Below are 18,711 nucleotides of genomic sequence, written 5' to 3' on the forward strand. Positions count from 1 at the left end.
AAATGTTAGGATTGGAAGTGCTGATTGCAGTAGGCGATGCCCCGAGACGTAAATGAGGTGCAGTATTTGCTTGCGGAACCTTTCTCACGCTTGTCCGATATTCAGATGTATGAACATATGAGAGGCTATACGAACGGAAGGTAAAATGGTCATTTTCTACGACATGCTAACTATGTATCGACGCTATGTAAGTGGCCAAATTGTTCTCTTTTACTTCGTCTTCCTGTCGCCCATGCCAAAATCTTGGCCGACAAGGCATCCCTTAGAACGGTAGGCAACGCCTCAGACTACGGAAGGCGGTCTCTGTGTGAGCTTACGATGGAGCTTTAGTTTGTCTTACGATGTGGGTTTGGTGGTGAAGCACCAACCACCGTAAATCGGTCGGGTGGTGTCGTAATGAAAGAGCAAGGCAGTAGGATACACATGCGCTAGCAACAGGAACGAGTTTCTTAAAATCGCAAACCGGCTACGAACGGTTTTACAAGAATCTTCAAACTGAAAACCACGAAGTCAGCGCCCCGGCATGCAGTTCAATATCGGGATTGTGCATTGTCGCAGCGATTGAGCTTCCACTTTTGGAAAGAGCTGTTACTGCTCGGGTGCGTGATGCAGTACCTAAGCTTCGTCATCGGTTGATAATGCCCCGGTAAGAAATGAGCATGGGGTGTAATGGTGTTACGTGCTTTCAGTCACCTGAAACAGCGGATAATCTGGACTGGTTGGTCATATTTAGAAATCGGTCTCGTTATATAGGATACTTCATCCATGATATAGGTCTGGTCGTCCTCGAGTTAATCCAATGTTTTCGACATTTGGCTTTGATATTCTCAAACCAGTCATGAGACCCATACCAATAAAAGCGGGTGACGCCTGTGCATTTACATATGTATAATTATTCGAGTGTACGGTAACGGGACCATCGTGTGCACGTTTATGTTCGACCCGTGAGTTCGAGCTAGGTACGCTTCTGCCATCGGAGCGGCGCGGGGCGCGATCATGGCGTGAGTCAGCTGTTGCGAGGCCTGCGAGGGGCGTGGGTCACGGGCCAAGGCCAAATACACAGATGGGTATCGACTCTCGGTGTGTGTGGACCGCGGTCGTACGTGCGGAGCTCAAGGAAGTCCAACATATCGCGCCGTGAAACCTTTATCGAACCCATCACAATCATGTGCCATCCATGCTCAAAGTTCGGTCGACTTTTCTGATTTATATTAAAGCTTTGGACCAAAGGCCCAACTTGGATAATCAGACGTGAGCTCGCACCCATTCCATTCACTCATACAACACATATCGATGCATCCCATTCTAAACAGCAGCAGTCGGCGGAAATTCCAGATGTCTACATACATTCCAATGTACATTAAACAAACAAAACACGGAAGAAGGCGAAGAGAGATACTTTTGGAATTGTTAGAATGTACATTATGGAAAGAACGGTTTTTTTTTTGCACGGCCGTATCCCATGTTGACTCCAAAAAAGGTAATTCGCTCTAAACTTAACTGGCACAGTAAAGATAAGTTGGCAAATGAATAACCAAAGAGATGTGCGAGGTTTAATCCAGTCATATGTACAAAACAGTAAACACGGTCGTAACTTGTCCTGAGTGGGTGGCAGGCAGAGATCAACGCTTTTGAGAGATACACAAGATTTCTTCGCGACATCGCGGCACTGCTTGACTAGATATGTTGTTCTAATCAAATTGAAAGACAACACATTTAAGCTCATAAAAGCTACAGGTACAAAACGGTACAAATTGCGTATATACAAAAAGGTTCGTTGTCGTATTCGTCGTTGTCTTGGCTGGTGTCATTTCGCGCGGGATTGTCATTTGATGCGAGACAAGGCCGGCGTCCTCGGGTCAACTGAAGAGCTTCTGCTACTGCTACGGTCTGCCTGTCGCCTTCAGGTCCACCAGCTCGCCAGCATCCGGATCGGCTGAAGACGTAGTCGGTAATTAACAAAACACATTTACAGAAATGCCAGTGGGTACTGGGTATGGAGATAATCACCGTCGTTTAAATACGGACACACACACACAATGATAAAAGCACCACAAAACAAATTACTCAACGGAAATGTGCTACGCTTTTAGGAGTCATGCTACCAATGCCGCGGTTTTCGAAGTGACATAATTTGAATGCATGCATAACTATAATATCATTTGACATTTAGGTCGTGCTTCACAAGGTACGGAATGGTATTAAACCCAAGGCCATATTAAACCCACAGACATTACGCACGTTGTTCTAGTATTAGGTAGATTAAGACGAATTGTATTGTGTTGTATTGTAATTTGTAGTACAATACAATAAAATCAGTAACAAACGCTATAGTATCCGTTTACATGAGCATACCTCATTTTCTTAGCGCTCCTATCACAGTCGTCTTGCTGCCTTTGGGCCGTCCGCGGTTCTTAGCTACCCTTGGTGGCATGGTGAGCGTGTGCAGCTGCACGTTCCTCGCATCATGAGTTGAGATCCGAGAGGTGGATGGACCTGCAACGGAAGGTGGCACAGTCACCGTCCTTACGGGGGGGACCCCAACTATGGGAGACGGGCCGATGCCGATAATCGGGGACAGGGAAACTTCCGCCCGACCAGCGTCATCACACTGTGACGGAGACTGCGACTGCGACCTGTGGACAAGTCCAGAGCCAGACGGCGCGTCAGAGGGGCCACACGGGAACACAAGATTTCTGCGAGCTGCAAGAGGCTTGGTGGCGCCGTGTGAGCCAGCCCGAGGGGCGACCACTGACGGCGACATTACCCCTGTAAAAATGCCGCGATTAGGGGTTTCCGCCGGCGATCCAGCCCACGAAGGAGACACCACTACGCGGCGTGGTGTCATTCGGCCGCTGTAATCAGGCGTACGTGTTTTGGTCAGTGGCGATGGTACTGCCGGCTTATAACCCTGAGCGGTGGGACGAGAAGAGCAAGACACCTGATCAGGAGATGGGATCTCAGCAGGTGGAGCAGCGCCAAGCCGCAGTGGACTGTCGAAAAAGCCGGCAAATATGTCAAAGTTAGGTCGCTCATCTTCTGCTGGCCTTGATCTGCTGGTTGCAGTGAGCAGAGCTCTCCCGGTCGGCTGTGACTGTCCACCTGTTGGAGAGTGGATATCAGTCAGGTCGGCGTCGGCTACATCGCTGGGCGGTGCATCTGTCATGGGCAAATCAGAGTCGTTAGTTGGCACGCCATCGACTTCTTCTACGATGAGGAAGGAGCGGCGCTGCTGTAAAAAGTGGAGCATGCTGGTAAGTTTATCCAGGAGTTGGCGGTGCTCTGCTCCGGTGAGCTCGCAGCCCACGGATGCGATCTGCGAGGTGACGTTGAGCAGCTGCCGGTACCGCTCACGCTCCGTCCGTGGAGGCTTCCCTGGTGGCAGTGAGCGGGTGGACACAGACGGAGCGAATGGTACTCGACAATCCAGCTGGGCCTCCAGGTGATCGGCAGCGAACGACAAAAGCCATTTCTGCCCCACCAGCTCCTGAGAAAATAGACACATGCCTTGCTCGAGTCGCACTGCCATGATATGGCGACAGGGCAGGCTGTAGTGCCGGTAGAAGAGGCAGTCGCACGCTGTGGAGCTAACGGCCACCCTTCCCGCCCGGTCACATGCAGTCAGCCCTCCCGGTGAGTCGACCAGTGTTACGGTGGCAGACTCCACCAGCTCGTCCTGCAAAAGGGACAAGGCAAACGAGGTTACGTGACGCTGGTATTGGTCCAGTTCGGCGAAGCGACAGCTGGTTGGTCGTTTGTTGACCTCTGCATGAATCTCCGCGTTCCTGTCGGCACGCACTGTGGTCAAGACGGTCAGGTAGGACTGAATGAAGTTTGGCAGAGTGTCGTTAGTTCTGCAGACAGACTTCATTTTGCCGTGAAGCGACTCTAGGTGGTTGTTTGTGAAGACACCAGACATGGCTGCCCCAGACAGACCTCGCACCCATTCCCCTCTAATTTCGTCCCAGTTGTCCTTGAGATATCTGTCTGTGGCAGGATGTCTGATGTCTTCACGGAGACGCCTATACTCAGTCTCGGAACTGGCGAAGACGAGCTGCTGCAGAACCCCCAGAATTCGCTCTCGCTCTCCCTTCTCCACGCTGGCGAGGTTCAGCTCTCTTCTGAAGGACTGCAGGACGTGGAAGCTGCAGAGGAACTGGTCGCAGTCCGGGAAGACGTCCTTGATGGCAGCTTTCTCCGCACGGTCCTTGTCGGTCAGCCACACCTGAAAACAGAAGTTGCAGCTCATTAATTGACACTTGTGAAACAGCTCTTATCCTAACACCTAATCAGGCTTAGCCTCTGAACGTGATGATCGACATAAGGCCGATTTCGAATTTATTCGCCCTGCAACATGGCATAGCGCAGGGTACTAGTTGGACGATATTCTATGAAAAAAAACATAATAACGCGTGAATGCCGAAAAGTATTTGATGCATGTACCTTATACAATATACATCTTAAGCCAGCCGAGTAACTGATCTTACATGATCAAATAGTATCAATTTGTATGACCCATTTATTCTACACGCATGTTTACTTTGGTGATAGATGCTGCAGCTGTGTTGTGTTCCCGGAAAACACGAAGCATGGCGCCAATCATGTGAGCCGTCTCGTTGGTCACCAGGAAGACGGCGAGAGGGACGCCACGTCCAAACGAATCTACAGTGAGAATCGTGAAGACTGGCGTCCGGATGTCCAGAAGTTTGTAGGTCGAGTCCATGAGGAGAAGGTCAGGAAACTTCTCGTAGGCGCTCCGCATCTCCTGGTCCTGAAAGAAAAGGCCGCAGACAGTACCGGCATCCTCGACGACAGTGGATGCAAATCCGCGCTCGCTCAGAATGGAAATAGCGGCTTCCAGATCAGGTTGTCCATTTTTCGGTACGCGCAACACGTTGTTCAGGTCGTGGCGAGTAAGCACTTTCCCATACTGATCTAGCATGTGCTGGCGGATACGCTTTTTGTCAGCACCGACCCGATGGAACTGTCGGGCAACTTCCTTTTCGTCCTCCGTGAGGCGGCGGTTCTCAGGCTCGAGCATGAAACTAGCCTTGGAAACTGTGTGAGAATGCTCGAGGTTAAGTTCTTTCACCACAAGTTTCAAGGACTTGTCCAATATCACGGTGATGAGCACGGGACAGTCTAACTTCTTAGTCTTTGTGCTTCGCACACGATCGGCTTTACCGGCGTACTTCCGTCCCCCGTGAGTGCACGCCAACTTAATCAAACGATACTTCTTTTCCTCTATGAAAGCATCCTTGTCATCCCTGTTTGAGATTGTCTTTGAAATGTAGTGACCAGGGGACGATTGCAAGAAGCTACGAAGTGTCACTGAACTGGACTTGAAAAATTTTGAATTTGTTTCCTTTTCCAGAACACTAATGCACGCTTCCAGATCGCCAAAAGAAGAGAAAGAGTCACCTGCCTTTAACGCGGCCATGTCTTTGCTGTCCACAAGATGCCGGTCGTCTGAAACAGCAAAACATAAACATTAAACATGTACAGCAAAAGCAACATTCTGCGATTTGTGAAAATGCCTAATTTGTGACATGACATCAGACATGACAGAGACACAGCATTGATAGTGGCCAGGGGGCGGGTACACTAGCATGGAAAGCCGAAAATCAACAGGACTAGACCAGAAGCTAGGAACAGAGTCACCAGGGGCAGAGGCAGAGCCGTAATAGGGCAGCTAAAAGCATGTAGAACCAACAGTGGGTCCAAGTAAGCCAGGACCAGGGCTAAACGAAGGATCACACGGAACAAGGGGAGCGCATGGTCCCCTGGAGCATTGACTGGATCACCAGGAGCAAGAGTTGGGCGGGCGGACGGACGGACGGAACGACCGACAGGCAGACAGAGACAGGCAGACAGACAGTGTGAGTGCCAGGGCTGTAAGGGCCGCCAGAGGCAGGGGTAGGACTACCAGGGCAGGGTTAGGGCAACTAGGGACAGAGTCAGGGAAACCAGGGCAGGGGTATGGCTAGGACCACCAGGGGCAGGGACGGGGACACCATGGACCAGGGTAGGACCACCAGAGGCAGGGATAGGGAGGGAGGGCCACCAGGGGCATGGATAGGGCCACCAGGAGCTGGGGGGGGGGGGCAATCAGGGAAAGGGTAGGGGCTAGGTCAACCAATACCCATTCATGCAAAACTATCAACTTTAAAATTTGACCTTTTTTACCTTTTTTGACCTGACCTTGACCAGAAAGTGACCTAAGCCGTACCTGATAGCCTTATAACCAACACCATTGAGTTGGAAATGAAAAATTGGCCATAAAACATGCATCACACAACCTTAGTACCTAAAGTTAGGTTCATGTGACCTGACCTGTGACCCTTGGTGACCTGACCTGTGACCTGACCTGGTAATGTCAGTGACCTCTTATAGCAACATATGTACTAGGCAACTGACGCCCTATCGCTGATTCTCGACAAAATGCGTTTTCTTCGGTGTTATAGCGCATTCCCTAGATGACCCGTGAACGGTGAAACATTTCATCTTTGACCTGACCTGTGACGTCATCGGTGACCCCGAGGTCAATGAAATTTGGTTTCCCTCAGCAAATTTGACAGGCCTTTCGAACGCCGTTTGAATTTTGCGGATCCGTCCAGTAGTTTCGGAGATACGAGAGGGGGGGAAATAGCCCCCCACCAGGTCGCGTTATAAACAGACCCCACCAGGGCGCGGGTTAAGGTCACCAGGGACAGGGTTAGGGCCAATAAGGGCAAGGGTAGGACTACAGGGGCAGGAGTAGGTACCTACTAGGGCAACCAGGGGCATGGATAGGACCACCAGGGACAGGGATAGGGTCATAAGGAGCTAGGACAACCAGGGGCAGGGCCGCCAGGGGCAGGAGTAGGTGCTAGGGCAACCAGGGGCAGGGGTAGGACCACCAGGGACAGGGATAGGTGCTAGGTCAACCAGGGGCAGGGGTAGGACCACCAGGGACAGGGATAGGTGCTAGGGCAACCAGGGGCAGGGGTAGGACCACCAGGGACAGGGAAAGGGCCATAAGGAGCTAGGGCAACCAGGGGCAGTGGTATAGTTAGGGCCACCAGGGGCAGAGGTTAAGGCCACCAGGGACAGGGGATTAAGGCCAACAAGGGCAGGGGCAGGGATGGGCCGCCAGGGACAAGAGTGGGAGCTAGGGCAAGCAGGGATGGTGCCACCAGGGACAAGAGTGGGTGCCACCAGGCCCAGGAGCAAGGTCAGGGCCACCAAGGGCAGGGCAAGGTGCTACGTTAACCAGGGGCAGGGATAGGGCCAACAGATGCTGGAGTAGGACAACCAGGGGCAGGGATAGGGCCACCAGGAGCTAGGGCAGCCTGGGCAAGGGTAAGGGCTAAGGAAACCAATACAGGGTTAGGGGCTCTAGCAACCAATGCAGGGTTAGAGGCTATGGCAACCAATGCAGGGTGAGGGGCTATGACAACCAATGCAGGGTTAGGGGCTATGGCAACCAGGGGCAGGGTAAGGGCCACCAGACACATGGATAGTCCCATCAGGAGCTAGGTCAACCAGGCCAGCGGTAGGGGCTTGGGCGCCCCACCAAAGGCAGGACGAGGGCCTAGGACAGCCAGGGGCAGAGATAGGGCAGCCAGGGACAGGGTTAGGGCAGCCAGGGGCAGGGTTAGGGCAGCCAGGGGCAGGGTTAGGGCAGCCAGGGGCAGGGTTAGGGCAGCCAGGGGCAGGGTTAGGGCAGCCAGGGGCAGGGGTAGGGCAACCAGGGGCAGGGCTAGGGCAGCCAGGGGCAGGGAAACCACGGCCAGGGTAGGGCTAGGACCAGGGGCACGACTTCTAGGGGCAGGGACGGGGACACCATGGAGCAGGGTACGGGGTAGGACCACCAGGAGCAGGGATAGGGCCACCAGGAGCTGGGGGCAATCAGGGAAAGGGTAGGGGCTAGGGCAGCCAGGAGGGGTGGGGATAGGGCTGCCATGGGCAGGAGTAGGTGCTAGGGCAACCAGGGGCAGGGATAGGGTCACCAGGGGAGGAGTAGGGTACTAGGGCAACTAGGGGCAGGGTAAGGCCATCAAAGGCAGGGAGAGGGCCTAGGACAGCCAGGGGCAGAGATAGGGCCACCAGGGGCAGGGCTAGGGCAACCAAGGGGCACCGGGCAGGGGTAGGGCAACCAGGAGCAGGGCAGTGCTAAGGCAGCCAGGGACAGGGGCTAGGGCAGCCAGGGGCAGGGAAACCATGACCGGGGTAGGGGACCACCAGTAAGTAAGGCAACCAGGGGCAGGGACGGGGACACCATGGAGCAGGGTACGGGGTAGGACCACCAGGAGCAGGGATAGGGCCATCAGGGGCATGGATAGGGCCACCAGGAGCTGGAGGCATTTAGGGAAAGTGTAGGGGCTAGGACAGCCAGGGGAGGGGTGGGGATAGGGCTGCCATGGGCAAGGGTAGGGCTAGGGCAACCAGGGGCAGGGATAGGGCCACCAGGAGCTAGGATAACCAGGGACAGCAGTAAGGGCTAGGGCAACCAGGGGCAGGAGTAAGACCACCAGGGGTCAGGGGAGGAGTAGGGTACTAGGGCAACTATGGGCAGGGTAGGGCCACCAAAGGCAGGGCGAGGGCCTAGGACAGCCAGGGGCAGAGATAGGGCCACCAGGGGCAGGGGTAGGTCCACCAGTGACCAGGGGCAGGGTTAGGGCAGCCAGGGGCAGGGTTAGGGCAGCCAGGGGCAGGGTTACGGCAGCCAGGGACAGGGTTAGGGCAGCCAGAGGCAGGGAAACCATGGCCAGGGTAGGGCTAGGACCAGCAGTAGGTAGGGCGACCAGGGGCACGACCACTAGGGGCAGGGATGGGGACACCATGGAGCAGGGTAGGACCACCAGGAGCAGGGATAGGGCCATCAGGGGCATGGATAGGGCCACCAGGAGCTGGGGGCAATCAGGGAAAGGGTAGGGGCTAGGGCAGCCAAGGGGAGGGGTGGGGATAGGGCTGCCATGGGCAGGAGTAGGTGCTAGGGCAACCAGGGCCGGGGCAGGGATAGGGCCACCAGGAGCTTGGACAACCAGGGGCAGCAATAAGGGCTAGGGCAACCAGGGGCAGGGATGGGAGTTGGGACCACCAGGGGCATGATTAGGGCCACCAGTGGCAGAGTTCGGTACACCAGGGGCACAGGGTTAAGGCCAACAAGGGCAGGGGAGAACCACCTGGGGCAGGGATGGGGCCACCAGAGACAGGAGTAGGTGCTGGGGCAACCAGGGCCAAAGGCTAGAACAACCAGGGGCAGGGGTAGTACAGACAGGGGCAGGGATAGGACCACCACTAGAAGGGCCACCATGGGCAGGGGTAGATCAGCCAGAGGCAGGGGAGGGACCACCAGGGGCAGGGCAGGGACCAACAGGGGCAGGGCAAGGGCTGTAATGGACAGGGGTGTGTGAGTGTCAGGAGCAGGAGTAGATCTAGGAGCAAAGGAAGGGCCATGTGGGACAAGGCAAGGGCTGTAAGGAACTGGGATGTGAGTGCAATCACTGTATGGGTCTGAAGGGGCAAGGACAGATTTTCCAGGAGCATGGGTAAGACCAACAGGGCCAGGGGCAAGGCCTCCAGGAGCAGATATGGGGCCACAAGGGCCAGGGTGTGAGTGAAATGGGCAGCAGCACTAATGACGGAGGTTTGGCCACATCCAGGGGCAGAGGTAAATCCATCTTCCATGCGCAGGGGTTAGCTGCCGAGGGCAGGGTGAGGGTTTTTGCATGCAGAGGGGCGAGGGCAGGGGTGGGCCAACTGCCAAGCCTTGGGACTTGCAGTGGCACTGGAGAGTGGAAGGAATGTTCATAGCAGCTAGAATTTGACTGGTGAATTTGAAGATGGTTAAAGGATGCATTTTACATTGGACATTCCAATTGTAAAATCAAGCAATACAAAGAAAGTTCTTTTTATAGTAAGGGTCAATTTTCGGAAAGTTGAATAAAATACATTCAAGTGGGAGATCATTCATTTTATGAGATTAATTTTATTTTTACTACGACGCTGCAAAATATTTTAAGCCATATCAACAAAATTATTATGAGCACACATCGGGCCCTGTTTCATGACAACACTGACCCTACCCAGGTATTGGCACTAAGGTTCCATGGAAACTAAAGCAGAATTGCCAATTTTGTTTTACATTTCCATAGAAACTGAACACCAGTGCCTGCTAGCATCGGGTAGCATAACACATTAAAACATGGCCCAGGTGCCACACAAGGGGTGCTCCTTACAATACCTAGTCCTAGTAGGTGCTGGCAGCATGTCACTCATGGCACAGGGTTTTGATTTAGCAGTAATATTTTTAATTGATTGTTCCGCACATATCGACTTAGGATGAAATGAATTATAGCTCAGAGAGACGAGACCACAAACTAGCTAGGTGATGCAATGCAAAGATAAGTACCAGGTGGCATCACAAAAAATTACGCACAGGCCATGCTGACGTCACAGTGTAAACACCGAGCTGCCTGGATAATACTATTTTACGAGAAAGCTATCTCATCAACTGGGCCACAATGAAAACTGCTAGCTTACAAAAAAGCATTAGAAAATAGCATAGCAAAATAGCAAACAAATAACACAACTTTTGTATCATAGCCTCAGCCTCCCTTGGGTCAATCAAGCCAACTGAAACTGCCTGCAATTAATTCTACATTGACATTGATCAAATCAAAGTACAGGTAAGTACTTACGCTAGGAATTCAAGTATCATTTGTGTACTACACTAACCATTGTCAACAAAAATCATGCTTTCAGCAAATTGCTCACCCTCAACACTCCAGATTCACCACAGACGCCTCCAGCTCGCCAACCGGTCCCCAGCCGAACGGACGCGGAAAGAAAAACGCGCACCCCTCGTCCCGCCGCCGACGCAACCCTTTCTTTGTTAATTCGCGCGGGACTTTGTGCGCATGCGCAGGCCCCATTACGTCACAGACTGGACGTGATTTTAGCACGTCAAGCCGCTGGAGTAAATCTACTTCGATCTGACGTGATTTTGGTCGCATTTTCCCCTGTGCTTAAAACTACTCCAGTCGGACGTCATTTAATCCCATGCAAAGCCGTGTGTAAAACTACTCAGAACCGAGAGTTGACGTGAAATAAGCAGGTACCGGTTGGTGTGTAAATCTACTCAGAACCGACGTGAAATACACAGTCGGTGGCGTTTTGAGTAATTGTACTTCTGACTTCATAAACACGCTTCCTTTTCGCTAAAAATCGTTTTGCAGAGGTTTAAAACATTTATATTTTTAAGAATACTGTTGCTTGTCATGCAAACGTGATGATTGGATCTTGGAGAGAATTGAATGCTCTTTCCAATGATAGCAATTTCAATTGTCAAGCGTATCAGGTTAAGCAGCAAATCCCGTGTATCTTTTTAGTGGCACATTATGGACAAATACCATTTTAATTCAGCGATTTTTCCACATTGTTTTTGATCAATTAGCTGTCCACAATTTTTCCATGAGAGGCGGTACATTTCTCTTGGCAATTGACGTTGTTTCAACTCTCTCAGTCTGATGGTCACGGGAAAATAAAATAAAATCCAAAATCCGTTTAAAATGGCACTTTTTGAAATGAAATTGCCCTCACACTTGCACGTGGCGCGTGCCACCCCTGCACCGCACACTATTCGATTGCCCGTTCGATTCTCTACACGATGCTGTTTTCCCCGTGCCGATCGGGCGCACGGCTACCGAGATATTGCACGGGGAACGGACCCGTGTCGGGCAAATTTAGCCATTTTCGCCCGTTTTTGCCAGCCAATTTATACATGTAAAGTCTATGGTGGCTATCGATCCGATCGAGCCGAGACCGCTCAAAGGCACGTTGTCCATCCTTGTTCTATAACTTGCGCAAATTTCAGCGCGGTAGGTGCAACGGTGTGACCTGTAACCCGCGCTACGTAGCACCATGTCGCGACCTTCGTAATAGGCAGAAACTACGCCTTCCTCAAATAGTAATATAGACAAGCGGCTGCGCCACTTGCTTTGCTGCGTGGTAGGAAAAAATTACGGCACCAGCCAATTTGCTTTCGAACGGTGGTCGATTCAAATCGATGTGTCGTCTAGAAGCATAGATATGGACGGAAATGTGAAGAGAATTTAAAAAAGAACTGTTCTGAGGGTGTTTTGGGATGAAATTTGGGTGATACGGAGTCAAGACGGGTCAAAGGGATCAGCCCCGGTCACTTTGGGTCAGGCCAGGTCACATAGGTCACCTCTCGTCCGCTGGGATCAGCCCGGGCCATTGTTCTGCTTTTGCCTCCACCACTACCCCTACCCCTACCACTACCCCTACTCCTACCCCTACCACTACTACTACCCATACTCCTACCCCTACCACTACCCCTACCACTACCCCTACCGGCCCTACCACTACCCCTACCACTACCCCTACTACTGCCCCTACTACTACCCCTACCACTACTACTACCCCTACCACTACCCCTACCCCTACTACTACTCCTACCACTACCCCTACCCCTACCCCTACCACTACCCTACCCCTACCACTACCCTACCCCTACCACTACCCTACCCCTACCACTACCCCTACCACTACCCCTTCCCCTACCCCTACCCCTATCCCTACCAACACCGCTGGGTCATGCCAGGTCAAAGAATAATTGGATCCATTCAGTACTAAAATATCAGACTTAAAGTGTTCCTAGCCCTGCCCCTATTCGTGCCATTCCATTACGCTTAATCGTATTTGTCGGAAATGGCGCTTTGTGGCATCTGTGGCGCATTGCGACAAACGTGGCGCATTTTCACCCGGCGATTGAGCATGCATCTTGGCACCAAATTGCACCCATATCGGACCATATTTGACAAAACTGTGCGAGTTGCGGCAAAAATGACGCCCTGTGACCAATGTGACGCATTGCGGCAAAGCGGTGCACTTTTATACTTGTATCATAAATTATTCTCATTGAATGAAAATCAACACATTCTCTCGCCACTTTTTATTCAAATTAAAAACTTGCCCATCCGCCAATGCGAGGTACTCGCCGCCGATCGGCATGCATTTAGCTCACAAAGTTTGTCGACCCCGGCTCTCAATGAAGATATAAGAACCGATCAAAATTTCATTGGCGTTCTTCCAGCGCGCCCCACGCGCGAACCGTGCACCCCAGCGAGCCGAAACCTAGAAAAGGCGCTGACCCGTTCTGTCACCTATAAGGTGTGCAAATTTCAACCCCCTACGATATACCGTCTGCCCTGTAGGCCGGCTAAATTGAACCCACTACACGGCGTGGCGGACAGACAAACAAACAAACAGACGGATCCTGTTCAAATAGTAGTATAGACAAGCGGCTGCGCCACTTGCTTTGCTGCGTGGTAGGGAAAAATTGCGGCACCAGCCTATTTGCTTTCGAATGGTGTTCGTTTCAAATCTATGTGTCGTCTAGAAGCATAGATATGGACGGAAATGTGAAGAGAATTAAATAAGAACTTCAGAGGGATTTGTTGGATGAAATTTGGCTGATACGGGGTCTAGAAAGGCCAAGGGAGTCAGCCCCGGTCACTTTGGGTCAGGCCAGGTCACATAGGTCACCTCTCGTCCGATGGGATCAGCCCGGGCCACAATTCTACTTTTGCCTCCACCACTACCCCCTACCCCTACCCCTACCACTACCCCTACCACTACCCCTACCCCTACCCCTACCACTACCCCTACCACTACCCCTACCCATACCACTACCCCTACCCCTACCACTACTCCTACCCATACTCCTACCCCTACCACTACCCTACCACTACCCCTACTACTACCCCTACCACTACTACTACCCATACTCCTACCCCTACCACTACCCCTACCACTACCCCTACTACTACCCCTACTACTACCCCTACTACTACCCCTACCGGCTACCACTACTACACCGCTGGGTCATATCAGGTCACAGAATAATTGGATCCAATCAGTACTAAAATATCAGACTTAAATTGTTCCCAGCCCTGCCCCTATTCGTGCCATTCTATTACGCTTAATGCTTAATCGTATTTGTCGGAAATGGCGCTTTGTGGCATATGTGGCGCATTGCGACAAACGCGGCGCATTTTCACCCGACGATTGAGCATGCACCCTTGCACCAAATTGTACCCTTATCGGGCCATATTTGACAAAACTGTGCGAGTTGCGGCAAAAATGGCGTGTTGTGACCAATGTGACGCCTCGCGGCAAACGCGGTGCATTTGTAAATTCCTATCACAAACTGTTGCCATTCAACGAAAATCAGCACATTCTCTCGCCACTTTTTATTCAAATTAAAACTTGCCGATCTGCCAATGCGAGGCACTCGCCACCGATCGGCATGCATTTAGTCCGCAAAGTTTGTCGACCCCGGCTCTCAATGAAGATCTACGAACCGATCAAAATTTCATTGGTGTTCTTCCAGCGCGCCCCACGCGCGAACCGTGTACCCCAGCGAGTCGAAACCTAGAAAAGGCGCTGACCCACTCTGTCACCTAGAAGGTGTGCAAATTTCAACCCCCTACGATATACCGTCTGCCCTGTAGGCCGGCTAAATTGAACCCACTACACGGCGTGGCGGACAAACAGACAGACAGACAGATGGATCCTGTTTAAATAGTAATATAGACAAGCGGCTGCGCCACTTGCTTTGCTGCGTGGTAGGAAACAATTGCGGCACCAGCCAATTTGCTTTCGAATGGTGTTCGATTCAAATCGATGTGTTGGCTAGAAGCATAGATATGGACGGAAATGTGAAGATAATTAAAAAAGAACTGTTCTGAGGGCTTCGTTGGATGAAAGTGGGGTGGTACGGGGTCAAGTCGGGTCAAAGGGGTCAGCCCCGGTCACTTTGGGTCAGGCCAGGTCACCTAGGTCACCTCTCGTCCGATGGGATCAGCCCGGGCCACTGTTCTACTTTTGCCTCCACCACTACCCCTACCCCTACCACTACCACTACCCCTACCACTACCCCTACCCCTACCACTACTCCTACCACTACCCCCTACCACTACCCCTACCACTACCCCTACCCCTACCCCTACCACTACCACTACCACTACCACTACCCCTACCCCTACCACTACTACTACCCATACTCCTACCCCTACCACTACCCCTACCCCTACTACTACCCCTACCACTACCACTACCACTACCCCTACTACTACCCCTACCACTACACCTACCCCTACCACTACTCCTACCACTACTCCTACCACTACCACTACCCTACCCCTACTCCTACCCCTACCTCTACCCTACCCCTACCACTACCCCTACCACTACCACTACCACTACCTACCACTGGGTCATGTCAGGTCACATAAAAATTTGATCAAAATTTTTTTTTTTTTAATCGGGCTTTAATAGTTATTCTATCCCTTCTCCTATTCGTGCCATTCCATTACGCTTAATCTTATTGGTCGGAAATGGCGCATTGTGACAAATGTTGCGCATTGCGGCAAATACGGCGCACTTTCACCCGGCGATTAAGCATGCATCTTGGCACCAAATTGTACCCTTATCGGACCATATTTGACAAAACTGTGCGATTTACGACGAAGATGGAGCCTTGTGACCAATGTGACGCATTGCGGCAAACGCGGTGCGTTTTTATACTTGTATCACAAACCCTTCCCATTGAACGAAAATCAACACATTCTCTCGCCACTATTTATTCAAATTAAAACTTGCCCATCCGCCAATGTGTGGGACCGATTCCCTTCTTCCATATCATGATAAAGAGAGTACACGTTCAAGCTTTGTTACATAGAAATAGCCGTCACTTTCCCCCACGTGTCGGCACCGTCCACCGACCCAGCGGGTCGGCGGACCGGTCCTTGATTGTGCAACCACCTTGTATATAACGCACAGGCACTGGCGAATCAGAATCAGAACCACTGTTGGAATACAAGTCTCGGCCCGCTCAGTCTTCTCTCCTTCCGCGCCTCCGCGATAATGGTGGCAGCGGCGGTCGAGGGGACTTGTGCCCCTCACCACGGACCCCAGCCTCTACATCTGCACTGACATCGCAGACTGGTTAGTCCGTGCTCCGTGACAGTGTATCGCCCCTACGTCACGTCATCGACTAGGGAGCTGACCATCCTGGACTCGTCATCGTCCGACATCACCGTCTCCAGTGAGTAGCTCTGCCCGGCAATACCATCTGCCCATGCGGCAACGTCATCAGCTACCCTGGACTACTACGGAGCCCGCCGACAGCGCACGGCTCATCAGCCCGCGCCGTCCTCCTCAGCATCATCGAGTGATGGACGCCACCTCGCTGAAGGACTCAAGATCGGAGGAGAGAAGAGAAGAGAAAAAAAATATCAACGCTAAATTCAAGACAAATTGACACCCAAAATCAAGACAATTCACCCATTATGAACTTTTGCTGTATTTTCGTTAAAAAGTGACAGTGAAATTGTGCTGTGAAATTTGTTTTAACTTCGATGTGTTTCACAAACCGTACTGTTTCATTATCCGTTTTCGTCAGTGTTCTGTCGTTTGTTGCGCTTCATTGTGGTTGCTCACCCCAAAATTCACGGAGAAATTGCAAATGCGCTTAATTTTTACCTGCATTTTGCAGTGTCACTTTGACACTAATAAGCATAAAAAGAGCATATTCTGAAGTCGGTATGAACATTCAAATACGTTAATCGTGGTCAATTCACTGAAATTATATTGTATTGATATTCGGCCAGAGATGCCGAGGGCCATGGAGATGCCCAGGGACGGTCCCCGCCAAGAGTGCGGAGGGATCGCCCGGTAGTAGGTGTAATTGTCACGAAACTTACTTATCTGTTCATACCATTTTGTGATACGCTCATATGGAAATTTCTTTCTCCGTCAGCTAAACGTTTCCTCTCTTTGTTATGATCGCTTCGGTTCCCTACGCTTCCCTGGGGGAGGGAAGATAATGTGGGACCGATTCCCTTCTTCCATATCATGATAAAGAGAGTACACGTTCAAGCTTTGTTACATAGAAATAGCCGTCACTTTCCCCCACGTGTCGGCACCGTCCACCGACCCAGCGGGTCGGCGGACCGGTCCTTGATTGTGCAACCACCTTGTATATAACGCACAGGCACTGGCGAATCAGAATCAGAACCACAGTTACAATACAAGTCTCGGCCCGCTCAGTCGTCTCTCCATCCGCGCCTCCGCGATAAATGCGAGGCACTCGCCGCCGATCGGCATGCATTTAGCTCACAAAGTTTGTCGACCCCGGCTCTCAATGAAGATCTACGAACCGATCAAAATTCCATTGGCGTTCTTCCAGCGCGCCCCACGCGCGAACCATACACCCCAGCGAGCCGAAACCTAGAAAAGGCACTGACCCGTTCTGTCACCTATAAGGTGTGCAAATTTCAACCCCCTACGATATACCGTCTGCCCTGTAGGCCGGCTAAATTGAACCCACTACACGGCGTGGCGGACAAACAGACAGACGGATCCTGTTCAAATAGTAATATAGATTTCGAATCCCTTGTTACCCTCAGGGGGGCGACACGGCTATTCACGCAATGTATTCATTTGCGGGCCCCGCGGGGCCTCGCGATGACGCGGCTGGAGGCAACCACTCAGCGCGCTAGGATCCTTCTGGCGGTGCCGGACGCCGTAAGGTGTGCAATGAATGGGCGGGCAGACAGAGATGAGGTATGTATTGAATTTGAAATGACATCATGAGCAATTGGATGGGGAGAGAGAACGTTTCTAATGGAGCTGGGGATGGGGGAAAACCAAAAATATCACGGTCGGTTCAGTGCTCCGACGGGGCTGGGCGCCGTACGGTGCGTAGTAATTTAGACGGGCAGACAGAGATGAGTTATCGGATTCGGCTCTCTGGTGGGATTTTAAGACGTTTTTAGCTAAGCTCAGGGCGGGGCAACCCGCTGGCGGATGCAAGGGAAGGCATTTGAGGCCAATGTTATCCCCCACAGGCCCACATCCGGGGCAGCGTCCGAAATCGTTTTTCGAGAATAAAACGAAAAATTCACAACTTTTATGAGGAAAAGTGTATTGATAGAAGTGCACAGTAGTGCGCAAGCAATCGAAATCCGATGTTTTTTTTTTTAATTCACAGAAACCTTATTTAGGGTATATGCCCCCCGATGTGTTCAAGACCGCTTCCTGGATCCGCCAATTAAGAATATGTCACGGTCGATTATCGAGCTTCGATGGGACTGGGCGCTGTATGCGTCGTACCTACAATGAAGAGGCGTACAGACACCTCACCCCATATCCTACTGCTCTACCCGTGCCTCTGGGTGAAGCACTGAAGCATCACGGAAGCCCACAGGACCTGCGAGTCGACGAGGTGGCCGCCGGATACTGCAGCTCCCTGGAGTTGCCCGGGACCGAGGGTTTAATCTAACAAGGGCCTTGATCTAACAGTAGTAATTTTCACTGGTGGTGAATCCTCGTAATGTAGAGATAATATCCTCAAGGACCTCCGTTACGATTTTATATTCCTAAACAATATGGCTGACCAATTATGCTTGCCTACGTTCAGGCATTATCCCTGATGCTTATCCGCCCACTACAACATGTGTTGTCTGTCAATCAACCATCGCTCGACGACGGGATCAATTCTAACCATCGGTATACTCGGTTGTCAATTCACCCACCCCGTTTCCCTAAAAATAGACGGGTCAGACTCGGCCTGGGTCCTAACGAGTCCTACAGTAGAGTCCTACTGTAGAATCGCCAGGGACGGGGTCGGGTCGCCGT

The 18,711-nt window shown here is 51.8% G+C and overlaps 1 protein-coding gene across 4 annotated transcripts; it reads right to left on the minus strand.

Moving 5' to 3' along the window:
- Positions 1 to 1,194: 1,194 nt before the first annotated feature.
- Positions 1,195 to 10,876, minus strand: LOC122374943 (protein FAR1-RELATED SEQUENCE 2-like). 4 transcript variants are annotated; one of them, XM_043354023.1, is made up of 4 exons: positions 10,762 to 10,876; positions 4,541 to 5,469; positions 2,356 to 2,496; positions 1,195 to 1,936 (listed from the first exon to the last, which is right to left on the minus strand). In XM_043354023.1, the coding sequence occupies exons 2-3, from the start codon at positions 5,438 to 5,440 to the stop codon at positions 2,419 to 2,421; spliced, it is 978 nt and encodes a 325-aa protein (XP_043209958.1). In that variant the 5' UTR covers positions 5,441 to 5,469; positions 10,762 to 10,876; the 3' UTR covers positions 1,195 to 1,936; positions 2,356 to 2,418. The 4 variants fall into 4 exon arrangements, with proteins under 4 accessions (XP_043209958.1, XP_043209959.1, XP_043209956.1 ...); XM_043354024.1 differs by having other exon boundaries at positions 2,346 to 2,496; XM_043354021.1 differs by having other exon boundaries at positions 2,356 to 4,225.
- Between the last annotated feature and the right edge of the window lie 7,835 nt (positions 10,877 to 18,711).

This window comes from Amphibalanus amphitrite, unplaced genomic scaffold (genome assembly GCF_019059575.1).
Source record: "Amphibalanus amphitrite isolate SeventyFive unplaced genomic scaffold, NRLGWU_Aamphi_draft 001744F_arrow, whole genome shotgun sequence".
NCBI classification, from domain to species: Eukaryota; Metazoa; Arthropoda; class Thecostraca; order Balanomorpha; family Balanidae; genus Amphibalanus; species Amphibalanus amphitrite.